Genomic DNA, 12,545 nt, shown 5'->3' with positions numbered 1-12,545 from the left:
TTCAAGCAGTAATTTTTTGTTATGTGATAAAAAAATATTAAATTCATTTAAGTTAAAATACTAAATTTATTGAACTTGTTCAATAAAATAATATTATGCTCACCAGAGGCTCGCATAATATAATTTTATTCAACTTGTTCAATAAATTCAGTATTAAACTTACACTCATTCAATATCCTCTATATATTACAATTCAAAAGTAACAGTTAACTGTAAAATCACACATGGCAAAGTTTAATGGTGTGGAATAGACCCTGATTCTTTAAAATTTGACAGTAGAAATAACTTCCACATGACAAATAGCATTATGAGTAAATCCCCAGCTTACTTGTCTTGTTAGAGTCAAAACAATTTCAAATAAGCATTATTCATATTTTTGAAGACCAATTGTTCGTATGATTCTAGGAATTACCCAGTCTAAACTACAACTTTCCTCGTAAATTATTACAATTCTGAATATCCTAATATGACTTGCACATCTTTCAATCTGGTCAAAACAAATTTATCATTTTAGGGAAAACTTTCAAAATAAGTCCTGAATTGAATGAAGAAGACTCAGGCTAAGAAAAGTGTTTGTTTTTATTGAACTGATTATAATATATGTCCTGAGTTGAAGAGCAAACACTGTAGACCATGATCAAACAGCATGGATGTTTAAGCTGATCCTGCACTGGTTGCATGCATGGATAGAAAGGATAATGGTTAAAGCACCATATTAATACCATTAACAGAAACACATAAAAAGACAGTATGTAACCCTTAATGGAGATGTCAGATTTTTGAACTTACCTGTTTTGATAAGCATAATACATACAAATATATTTACTATTATAAATTATCTCAATATAATTTTGAGTTGCAAATACTCTATAATGCTGGAAGAATAACCTCATATAAATTTTTCAGTAGGAAATACATTGCTTTCAAGGCCTATGTCCTCATATAACTGCCTAAGTAGTAAACACATCATTCATCAGACTTATGCTCTCACATAACTGCTTCAGTAGTAAATACATTGTTCACCCTCATATAAGTGCTTCAGTAGTAAATAAATCATTCACCAGACTTATACCCTCATATAACTGCTTCAGTAGCAAATACATCGTTCACAAGACTTATGCCCTCATATAACTGCTTCAGTAGTAAATACATCGTTCACCAGACTTATGCCCTCATATAACTGCTTCAGTAGTAAATACATTGTTCACCAGACTTATGCCCTCATATACCGTACCTGCTTCAGTAGTAAACACATCATTCATCAGACTTATGCCCTCATATAACTGCTTCAGTAGCAAATACATAGTTCACCAGACTTATGCCCAAATATAACTGCTTCAGTAGTAAATACATCATTCACCAGACTTATGCTCTCACATAACTCCTTCAGTAGTAAATACATTGTTCACCCTCATATAAGTGCTTCAGTAGTAAATACATCGTTCACAAGACTTATGCCCTCATATAACTACTTCAGTAGTAAATACATCGTTCACCAGACTTATGCCCTCATATAACTGCTTCAGTAGTAAATACATTGTTCACCAGACTTATGCCCTCATATAACTGCTTCAGTAGTAAATACATCGTTCACCAGACTTATGCCCTCATATACTGTACCTGCTTCAGTAGAAAAATACATCATTCACCAGACTTATGCCCTCATATAACTGCTTCAGTAGTAAATACATTGTTCACACCAGACTTATGCCCCCATATAACTGCTTCAGTAGTAAATACATCGTTCACCAGACTTATGCCCTCATATAACTGCTTCAGTAGTAAATACATCATTCACCAGACTTATGCCCTCATATAACTGCTTCAGTAGTAAATACATGGTTCACCAGACTTATGCCCTCATATAACTGCTTCAGTAGCAAATACATAGTTCACCAGACTTATGCCCTCATATAACTGCTTCAGTAGTAAATACATCATTCACCAGACTTATGCCCTCATATAACTGCTTCAGTTGCAAATACATCATTCACCAGACTTATGCCCTCATATAACTGCTTTAGTAGTAAATACATCGTTCACCCTCATATAAGTGCTTCTGTAGCAAATAGATCATTCACCAGATTTATGCCCTCATATAACTGCTTCAGTAGCAAATACATCGTTCACCAGACTTATGCCCTCATAATAAATTAACTGCTTCAGTTGCAAATACATCGTTCACCAGACCTATGTCGTCATATAAGTGAGTTAGAGTTGCAGATACAAAAGTTATTACAGCCACAGAAGTCAGTAGAGGTCTCCAAAGACAAAACCATGTTGAAATGTGTTGAAAAATGATTTCTGTCTAATTTGTCTGTAAAATGTATATAGAGGGAGAAAGAAACCATCAATCTTATTTTGATATGGCGTCATTGTGTTAACTAAAGATGGTTTTGAGACAGTAAAAAAAAATTAAGAGTTTTCTGGGTAAAATTAATAAGAATAATACTTACGAGCTAATTGTCCATTACGTGATGTAAGATTACTGTCATCTTTGGACTTTTCAGGTGGATTAGCCACTGAAATAATAAAATAATATAAAAACTATAAAAAATGTTTTCTATGGAAACAAAACAACTTTTCTTGAAGCTAAAATAGGGAGGTCCTGCTGACAACAGTTCTAAAGAAACCAATCATTTCTATACTATAGAAAAATAGAAATTACTTGAATAATACATGCGATAGAAAAAGAAGCAAGTTTTTAATCTTATCATATCAATGACATAAAAGAATAAAAATATCTCACATCTCGTACCACACGCTGAATGCGCTGAATGGGATAATCTCCCTTGAGACAATGTGAGACAAAGACAGTAACTGGATACACATCGATTTCTTCTACAAGGTGATTAAATTCATTTATATAAGACCTTATCAAAAACATATTATACAAAGAACAGCACAAAAAAAATGCCGGTCAAAAAGAAAATATAATGAGCATGTATGTGAATATTTGTTTTGTTGTTGGTATTGTAAGTAGCTTTAGGGTTTATGGCTTCTTCTTTCTTCTTAATTAAGTCTTTACGAACAATCTTCTTATTCGTTATACAATACAGCATCATTTGAGAGCAATTCAAGGCACACAAAATTACACGTCTCAGAGAAAATATTTGAGTGTTTGTAATTTTTACTGATATAACAATATGCTGTGATGTTAATGTTTCAAAAATAGTAGTTTTCCTCTACAGTTTGTGTATTGTATTAGATGAAAATTTCCAAATATTTCTTCATATTGTCTCTCTCTTAAATCATCAATCAAGTATTATACAATATTTCCTAACTCTGAATGAAAATATGAAGCCACTAAAATAAATGTTCCAATCACTGACTGATAAATTACCTACTGTACAATACAGAAATTACAAAGTGCCCTATGTTCCATGTTTATAATCATTATTCATTGTGATTGAGTAATGGCTATCTGAGTTTACAATAAGATTCGTAATTTCTTTTTCCCCCACCTAGGTACACTGGGAAACTACCAAACGCCATAAGATGAATACTATTTGGCACGAAAACAACATAATTATTTGACCAATCTTGCTAAGAATAATTTTCTTAAAAATTATAACAAAAACTGACAAAGATTGTTTTTTTAATGATTTCTTTTTATTATTATAATATAACATATATAGGGAATAAAGTGCATAAATGTATTTCAGTGGTGAAACTGGTATTATTTCTGTAAAAACATATATAATTATATATAGTTATATATATCTTATTATAAAGTATTTAAATTAAGTTTGCCTCTTCAATCATGGCTTTGATCAAATTTCCATTTTTACAGGGAACAATGAATTACTTCAATTTTCTTCAATTTGTTTGTAATTGATCTTTAACAAGCTTTCAGAACAGTATCTACAATATTGTTTGTGGGCAATTCATCACAGAATTCAATATTAAAAGTATTGTTACTGCAAGAAAATTAATTTAATGGAAAATAAAACATGAAATATTGTTTGAAACAGAATCTATTGAAAGTTGGTATCAATACATCTAAAAAGATTTTGTTTCTTGGTACATAGCAGAGAAAGAATTATCATTGTACAAGAAGACCTGGAGTAGTTTCTCATGGCTGCTGACAACTCACCAGGAGGAGCTAATCATGTCTTCTATTCAAGTTAAATTTTAATGTAAAAACAAATGTACTATTTTTCATTGCTTGAAGCAGCACTGTCATAAATAAAGAACATTGATTTCTAACATAAACTTTCTTCATATTATTTAACTAGCTATGTCTCCTAAAAGTGTTGTCATTTAATAAAATACCATAATGTAATTTCAAAATAATATGCAGGGCAGTTTTGTGCAAGCTGTCACCAAATTATATTGTCAGCTGCCTAAATTTTTCATTCCGTTAATAATCCATTTTAAGGTAGACCATGGGTAATGGGCACCATAAGGAACTGTAAAATTGACAACATAGGACAGTTATATGTCTTCAAGGTCACCTATATGCAAAATTTAAATAAAATTTACCGTGTGGTTTATGAGTTATGGATATATTTCTGAACTAAGACTTTGCCATTAGAAGGGCTTATTTTCAGAAATGAGGAAACTGTAAATAATCTGTAAAATCATCATTATTAAAAATGTTTTTCTATTGCTCATTGTTAAGAAACAAATAATAACATTCAGGTAACACATTACACAAGCAAAATGTTTGTTTCTAAACAAAATGTTCTTAATATGTATAAAAATGTTACCCTACCCCACCCACTTTTAACACTTATTTTACCATTTCCCTATCTAAAATGCCTTATTCAAATTATCCCTAAAATTTATCGAAATGAGGGTCTGTTTTCAAAGTTTGCCTAAATTTTTTCAAAGGTATTTTAGTTGATCATGTGAAATATAAAATACTTTTACCGTGTAGTTTTTATTTTATCAAACTTTGAAAATACACTGTATCTGGTATCATATTTGCTATAAATTTTGGCATTATTTAGCAAAAAAATTACCTAAAATAATTATATAATTTAAATCAAACTTTTTTTCTTCCATAAGGGATCAAGGAGATACATAAAAAATGTTAAAAAGAAAAAAAGAAAGAAAAAAAAAGTTGCCCCGTCTGGGGTTTGAACCCACGCCCTTCAATTTCAATGTAGTTTACAAGCGATTCTAGCCTATTTGAATACTCTTCAAAGTGGAGGTAATGCATTACCCATGGTCAAATTTACCCCTTAAATCAATTTCAAAACAGAAATATATAGAATACAAAAAAATATGTTCACTAGAACAGGCAATATTATGTAATAAAGTACAGATTACAATGTTGACAGCTTCAAAAGCTTTCAAGACTTCATATAGATGTGTTTTTACTGCTTTTTCGACCCCCCCCCCCCCCCCCCCCTTTTTTTGAGACCTCAAAAAGTGAAAAATTACCATATTTAGGCCAAAAACACTGTTTTTCGTTTTGGAAATGTTGCTAAAAAAAGTGATCACTTTTTCGGCGCTGCCCCCTATCAAGAAGGTACATCAGGGGCCCAAAAAAAATTCGGAATTGTGAGAGGCTAAAAATGATCCCAGGTCAATCATAAGGTAATGTGTAACCAACGCTGCAAAGCCTTTGACTCTATCTCAATCCATTGAGAAGTTGCAGCACTTTGAAATCAATTTTGATGGAAAAAATCAACGCAAAACAGTGATTTTTGGCAATTTTGAGATGTCCCCTCATTGCTAGGTAACAGGAAATTTAAGACTGAGCATGTCGTTACAAAGGCAATGGTCCAGTCAACATTTGTGCCAAGTTTGATTAGTATTGAAGCATTTTTCATAGTTTCATAGCAGTTTGAACTTGTAACAGGAGGCTTTTCAATGAAAACGGCCATTTTTCACAATATGCTCATGAGGAAAAGGGTTAATTGAGCATGTGACATGAATGCCTCACATGTGGGGTTGGGTGGCCAAGTTGTTAACACGCCACACTAGTAATTTAATGCCATGTGGGTTCAGACCCCGTTAGGAGCAAGTCATTGTTTCATTAAGCAAAGAAACATTACACTCATTGCTATTTAGTACTGGTTAGTTTGTGGAACATAATTATTCAAGAGTGTTTCAATTTAAGCTTATAGCTTTCAACACAATCAAACTAAAATAAATTTGTATAAACAAACAAAACTAATGCCACAAGAATAATTTGCCAAGGTCAATATGACAACTAGTGGATATAAGTATCAATAAATATCAAAATGATAATAGATGTCTAGATGTCACAGAAAAATGTGCTGTATTAAGGTGACAAGTGTGGTGTTAAAGTGCAAACTGTAACCAGAAAAAAAGTTTTTAAACACTTTGATTGTTTCATTCTTGAATTTGATTTATCTGACTTAGCTTTTATGTAACCCAGTTACACGAACCTTTTAACTAACAGTGAATGAAGTTTAAAGACAACTTTAACATAATTTTATATAATTATGAAAGCTGAAATTACAGACAAAAGTAACAGTTCTGAGCTTTAGACAATTTAGAAACCACTGCCACAGAAGACATATAAGTAAATGAGATAGTTGAAAATGTAAAAGAATAAGAGGAAAATAATAGATGCTTAGAATAGTTGAAGACTTAAAAGTCTTATGAAAACATTATAGAAATGATACATGAATGAAATATGTGGTAATTCTATACTCTATATTCTTAATGTTTTTGTTTGTTTGTCTGGTTTTTTACACTATTTTTAACTTTCTTTTGGTCATGATCTTGTGGTTAATCCGCCAAACCAGTTTTCCTGGATTACTTACCAGTAATTACCAATTTCTTGCAAGTGTCTGACAACTAATCTCACGTGATTTCTAAGTCAGCAGTGAGAGACAAATAACCATAATGTACGAGAAATTTCACACCTAGCCTGAGGATCGAACCTGAGTGAACCCTAGATTATAAGTCCAATGCCCTCCAAAACTGAATTAGGTAGGCAGGCGAACAAGAGAATATTCTAACTAGCTTCTAGTTAAATCAACAAAGAGTCCTTTAAGAGATTGATTCATAGAACCTGTCAAACCTGGCCTTAGATAGAGCCCGTCTTATCTGGCCTTAGATACCTGGCCTTAGATAAAACCTGTCATATCTGGCCTTAAATAGAACCTGACATACCTTGCCTTAGATAGAACATGTCTTATCTGGCCTTAGATACCTGGCCTTAGATAAAACCTGTCGTATCTGGTCTTAGATACAACCTGTAATATATGGCCTTAGATAAAACCTGTCATATCTGGCCTTAGATAGAACCCCTCATATCTGGTCTTAGATACAACCTGTCATATCTGGTCTTAGATAGAACCTGTCATATTTGGCCTTAGATACAACCTGTCATATCTGGTCTTAGATACAACCTCTAATATATGGCCTTAGATAGAATTGTCATATCTGGCCTTAGATAGGACCCCTCATATCTGGTTAGATAAAACCTGTCATATCTGGTCTTAGATACAACCTTTCATATCTGGCCTTAGTTAAACCTGTCTTTTCTGGCTTTAGATAAACCTGTCATATCTGTCTTTAAATAGAACCTGAATTATCTGGTCTTAGATAAAACCTGTCATAACTGGCCTTACATAAACTTGTCATATCTGGCCTTAGATACAACCTGTCATATCTGGTCTTAGATACAACCTGTCATATCTGGTCTTAGATAAAACCTGTCATATCTGGCTTTAGATAGTACCTGTCATATCTGGCCCTAGATGGAACCTGTCTTTTCTGGTGTTAGATATCTGGCTTTAGATAGAACCAGTCCTGTAATATATGGCCTTAGAGACTTTGCTATATATTTTAACCCTTATCTGCTGGAACTGGAAGTGAACAGCCTTTGAGCAAGGCCAGCCTGCACATCTGTGTAGCCTGACTAAGCTCTATACTGTTGGTACCTCAATATTTGTATTCTCATATTGACATCCCTGAAAAGGACTGATCCGAATTCAAAGCTTGGCAACTCAATTACAAAACTTCAGCAGGGACTGACATAAAAAACAGTTAACTACTTAAATTTCTTTGAAATAAATAAATCTAAAGCTTAATTGTGTAAATGTGCTGCATCTTATAATTGTGGACACTTGTGTAGTGTGACACTTTGCTTAACAGTGTTTACATAATTAACAGATCACTTGAAGCAAAAATTCTTTTGAAGTCATGATCTTATTACATTGCATTTTATGTGAAGTCTGCCCACAAATTACCAATATTTATCAAGACATCAATGTTTCTGAGAACAAAATTTAAATCAAGAGTTCTTTGACCTAACTTTTTTCAAGATTATCCTTTAGAATGGAGTTTTTGATAACATTTTAAAAAGAAGTTATCTTATATAACCATTTATCTTATACCAATTCATGTTATATACCAATTTATGTTATATACCAATTTATGTGATTGTTCTAAACATTGTACATAATTAACAGGTAAACAATGGCTAGGACTACCACCAAGTTGGGGCAAGTGCTAGAATTATCACCAAGATGGGGCAAGTGCTATAATTGCCATCAAGACAGGACAAGTGCTAGGATAACCACCAAGACAGGGCAAGTGCTAGGATAACCACCAAGACAGGGCAAGTGCTAGGATTATCACCAAGATGGACAAGTGCTAGGATTATCACCAATACAGGGAAAATGATAGGATAACCACCAAGACAGGGCAAGTACTAGGATAGTATCCAAGACGGGGCAAGTGCTAGAATAATCACCAAGATGGGGCAAGTGCTAGGATAACCACCAATACAGGGAAAGTGCTAGGATAACCACCAAGATGGGACAAGTGCTAGGATAACCACCAAGACAAGGCACGTGCTAGGATAACCACCAAGACAAGGCAAGTGCTAGGATAACCACCAAGACAGGGCAAGTGCTAGGATAACCACCAAGATGGGACAAGTGCTAGGATAACCACCAAGACAGGGCAAGTGCTAGGATAATCACCAAGATGGGGCAAGTGCTAGGATATAACCAAAATTACTGGACAATAAGTAGGGCAATGCAATCATTGTATTTACATTGACAATTTATTAGCAACAGTCATTTATCATTGTTATTAGAGAGTGAAACATTTTGGCAAACTATTTCACGCTATATAGAATTTTAAAATGTGTAAATGTACCATGTTATTTGTGTCCAAGAAAATGATAGATAAGAAAATAAATATAACAAATAAATGTATAAAAAGATACACACTTTATTAACATTTGAAGTTTTAATACTATCTTAAAACAATATGAGGATAAGATATAAAAGATATAACTTACACCATTTATCACTGGATAGATTCATATCTTCAAGTCCAAAATAATCTGACAACAATCAATGACATTAATGTTCTAAACTTTTTCTATCCAATTATTACAGCAACACTATTCCAAGTGTACACTGATTTCCAATACCGTTAGAAAGCCCGTTATAAAGTCCCCGCCAAATGTTGGAAATAACTATCAATAATCTTCTATCCCAATTTGTCTTTAGCCTCCCCAAACAGTCTGCTTAATGCCAGAAACAAAATTTGTTTGTATTTAATGCTAAATAGGGCACTGCTTGCATAATATAGCAAGCTGCTTACAACAAGTATATACCTAACTTCAGCGCTAACAAACAAATCTCTCAAACTATTGATTCTTGTTTAGTATGTGTAGAAATAAAGTGTCAACAGTGTGTGTGACACCATAAACTTTCATGATTGTTTTAGACTGACCACTTGGTAACAGAAGTTTATGCTTAAACAGCTGAACTGGTGTAAAAAATACTTGAACACTTGTTTAAAACTTTGATGGTGTTCAATAATAAACCAGCTGTCCTTTTAAGGTCTATACATGTGACATAGGTTTTATAATTAACAGTCAAAGCTTGAGATCAAGAATAAAGAACCTTCGTATGTCAGACTTTGAGATAATATGTAAGAGCAAACAATGCAGCATAATTAATACAGGCCAACTGGACAGAAAACTGGTCAGGAAGGGAAGAATGAAATAAAGGTTACTTGTAGGAATGTTATAAGTGAACTAGCATGAAATTAATTGTTGAAAATTGTTGACAAAAATCAAATCAAAGTTTTGCATAGAAAACAAAACATAGCAAAATAGATAACTTAAAATGAAAGCTCCGTTCATTAATATAACAATACATTTAATATATTACAATACATTGAATATAATTCCTAACAAAACAACCCTCTATATGGTAAGTCCATATTTACATACTATTGACATTTATATGTAAACTGACTGCACTGTTGATTGATAAATGATCGGGTAGGTTGTAAGGAAGTTACAAGGGTTACTGTTTACTGTTGGTAGCATCCCAATATAACATGTAACTACCAAAAGTTTTCTCATGTGTTTTCTTAAAGCCTTAAAGATCCTGCAACGCAATTTTGTTATGGTCTTATATCATATATATAGTGCTCAAATGAAGATTTATCAATATTGTAAGTTCCAAAAAGCATTATTTGTAAAGATATTACCAAATTTACATTTCATGTTAATAAAGGGAGGTAATTAGAAATTTATTTTCTTTAAAGTCTAAGTCAATTTTTTCAATAAGAATTGAATGCATATATTTTAATGATTACATATAATGTGGACAAATATTTGCAGTACATATTTTACATAGTCTTTGATGTTCGAAAATTGTTTTAGAAGCATAATCATATACATATATAAAATTTCACTAAAATGTGGTAACAGCCTAAATTAAAGCATGCAGGACCATTAATATGCCCTATAACCTCATTACGGTCTTCACATTTAACCTCAGCATGCCTCCAGATATAGTCTCATCGGGTTTTCACATCTAACCTCATCATGTCTTCCCATTTAACTTCATCATGTTCATCATGTCTTTTATATTCAACCTTATCATGTCTTCACATATAACCTCATCATGTCTCCACATTTAACTTCATCATGTTCATCATGTCTTTTATATTCAACCAATATAACCTCATCATGTCTCCACATTTAACCTTATCATGTCTCCACATTTAACCTCATCATGTCACATTAAACCTCAACATACCCTTTACTCATATCCCATCCTATAACCTTGGCATATCTCTAAATAACTTCAACTTGTCCTGTAACCTCAATGATGTCCTACAGATCAGCTTGATGTACTCATTACAACTTTTAATTACAAAATCACAGATGGAATTGTGTGAATAATAGGCAATAAATCACAATGTTGGTGACATATTTACAGCATGTATTTTTTACTAGACAAAAGGATCACAGTATCTTCTGCTGGAAATTAACAGGCAAATACTGGCATTAACCTAATATAAATGAACCCTGCTATTTTCTCTTACAGCTTCTTTGTGTTAATACTTCTAACTTATATCAACTTATTTTCCATCACTTATAATGATATATATTTATTATATCCTTTGTGTTCCGTCTTCTTCATGAAGAATATTTTAAGGTTTGGATAAAAATCAATCTATATGAGGAACATATTTTTATTGACAGATCAAAATAATGTCATCAAATTTTGTTTAGAATCCTTTCCCAGAAATCTGTCCAGCAATTTTGAAAAGTGGATTTTGTAAGTGTTTCCTTTTGGTTGCTATGACAATCAGACTTGTAGTATTTCAAGAAATTTAAAAGACGGTCATCTAAGGAATAATATGTGTATGAAGGTTTGGTCAAATGTAATTTTGTCTGGGAGAGAAAATTCTGTCAGTAAATTAAGATAAAAGACTGACAGGAGACATAAAATAATTCTGAAAGCTTACATCAAGTTATTCATAATCATAATCATACACTAACAACAGTAAGTCAGCCAAATTAGACAGTAATGTCATTCAAATTAAAAAGTGATGTTAGGTCAAAATTATTCTATGTGATCAAGAAATTTGTACAATTACATTTTTGATTACTATTACTGTTTGATTTTTTAACCTGTCAATTGCATACTGATTATTCAGTCAATACAGACAACATATTAATCTCCGATAGATTTTCAGTAAGGTCCACCAGATCTACACAGTAAGATGCAATTTAATTTAATTTGTGTGCTCAGCATTTTAGCCAATAGGGTAAATGTCTATATGTCCCACATGTTGTAATTAGATACAGAAAGGTTAGGTCCATGAATTTTCTTATTTTTATTTACAACATTATTGAAGCTATGATTGTTTTTAAAGATCATGTAACTCAATTTTTTTATGGTTTTATATCATAAATATAATGCTCAAATGAAGATTTATCAATATTGTAAATTCCAAAAAGAATTATATGTAAAGATATAACCAATTTACATTTCATGTTAATAAAGGGAGGTAATTAGAACTTTATTTTCTATAAAGTTTAAGTCAAATTTGTTTGTTTTGTTTTTAATATGTTTTGCACTTATTTTGTTAAAATCTATACTCTTTTTAGATAACATAGATTAAGAATTAATATATTCAAAATATATTCAAGTTACAATATCAATAAATTTCATTTCAATGCCATAAAACAAAATACAAATCGAGACAAAACAGTGTTTCTAAGTTGCTTCATATCCGTGTAGACAATATTGCAAGCACTCGGCCATTTCCATTAAACTATACTGCAAAAA

General features: G+C 32.1%; 1 protein-coding gene across 12 annotated transcripts in view; it reads right to left on the bottom strand.

Annotated features, from left to right (window-relative positions):
* The window catches only part of LOC132718075 (dual specificity calcium/calmodulin-dependent 3',5'-cyclic nucleotide phosphodiesterase 1A-like), an 88,331-nt gene that overhangs the window by 64,382 nt on the left and 11,404 nt on the right, over nucleotides 1–12,545 (bottom strand). For 10 of the 12 annotated variants that reach the window (XM_060701692.1, XM_060701695.1, XM_060701698.1 and 7 more), the window contains exon 2: nucleotides 2,457–2,522. In XM_060701692.1, coding sequence (XP_060557675.1) covers nucleotides 2,457–2,522 — 66 coding nt within the window. Of the gene's footprint in view, nucleotides 1–2,456; nucleotides 2,523–9,241; nucleotides 9,380–12,545 lie in introns of those variants that run through there. The other 2 variants (XM_060701693.1, XM_060701697.1) reach the window with 2 other exon arrangements.

The sequence above is a fragment of the Ruditapes philippinarum genome, unplaced genomic scaffold (genome assembly GCF_026571515.1).
Source record: "Ruditapes philippinarum isolate M1 unplaced genomic scaffold, ASM2657151v2 ctg1164_1_1_1_1, whole genome shotgun sequence".
NCBI lineage: Eukaryota > Metazoa > Mollusca > Bivalvia > Venerida > Veneridae > Ruditapes > Ruditapes philippinarum.
Note: the sequence above shows the minus strand (reverse complement) of the source record. Positions and strands in the feature narration are given on the sequence as shown.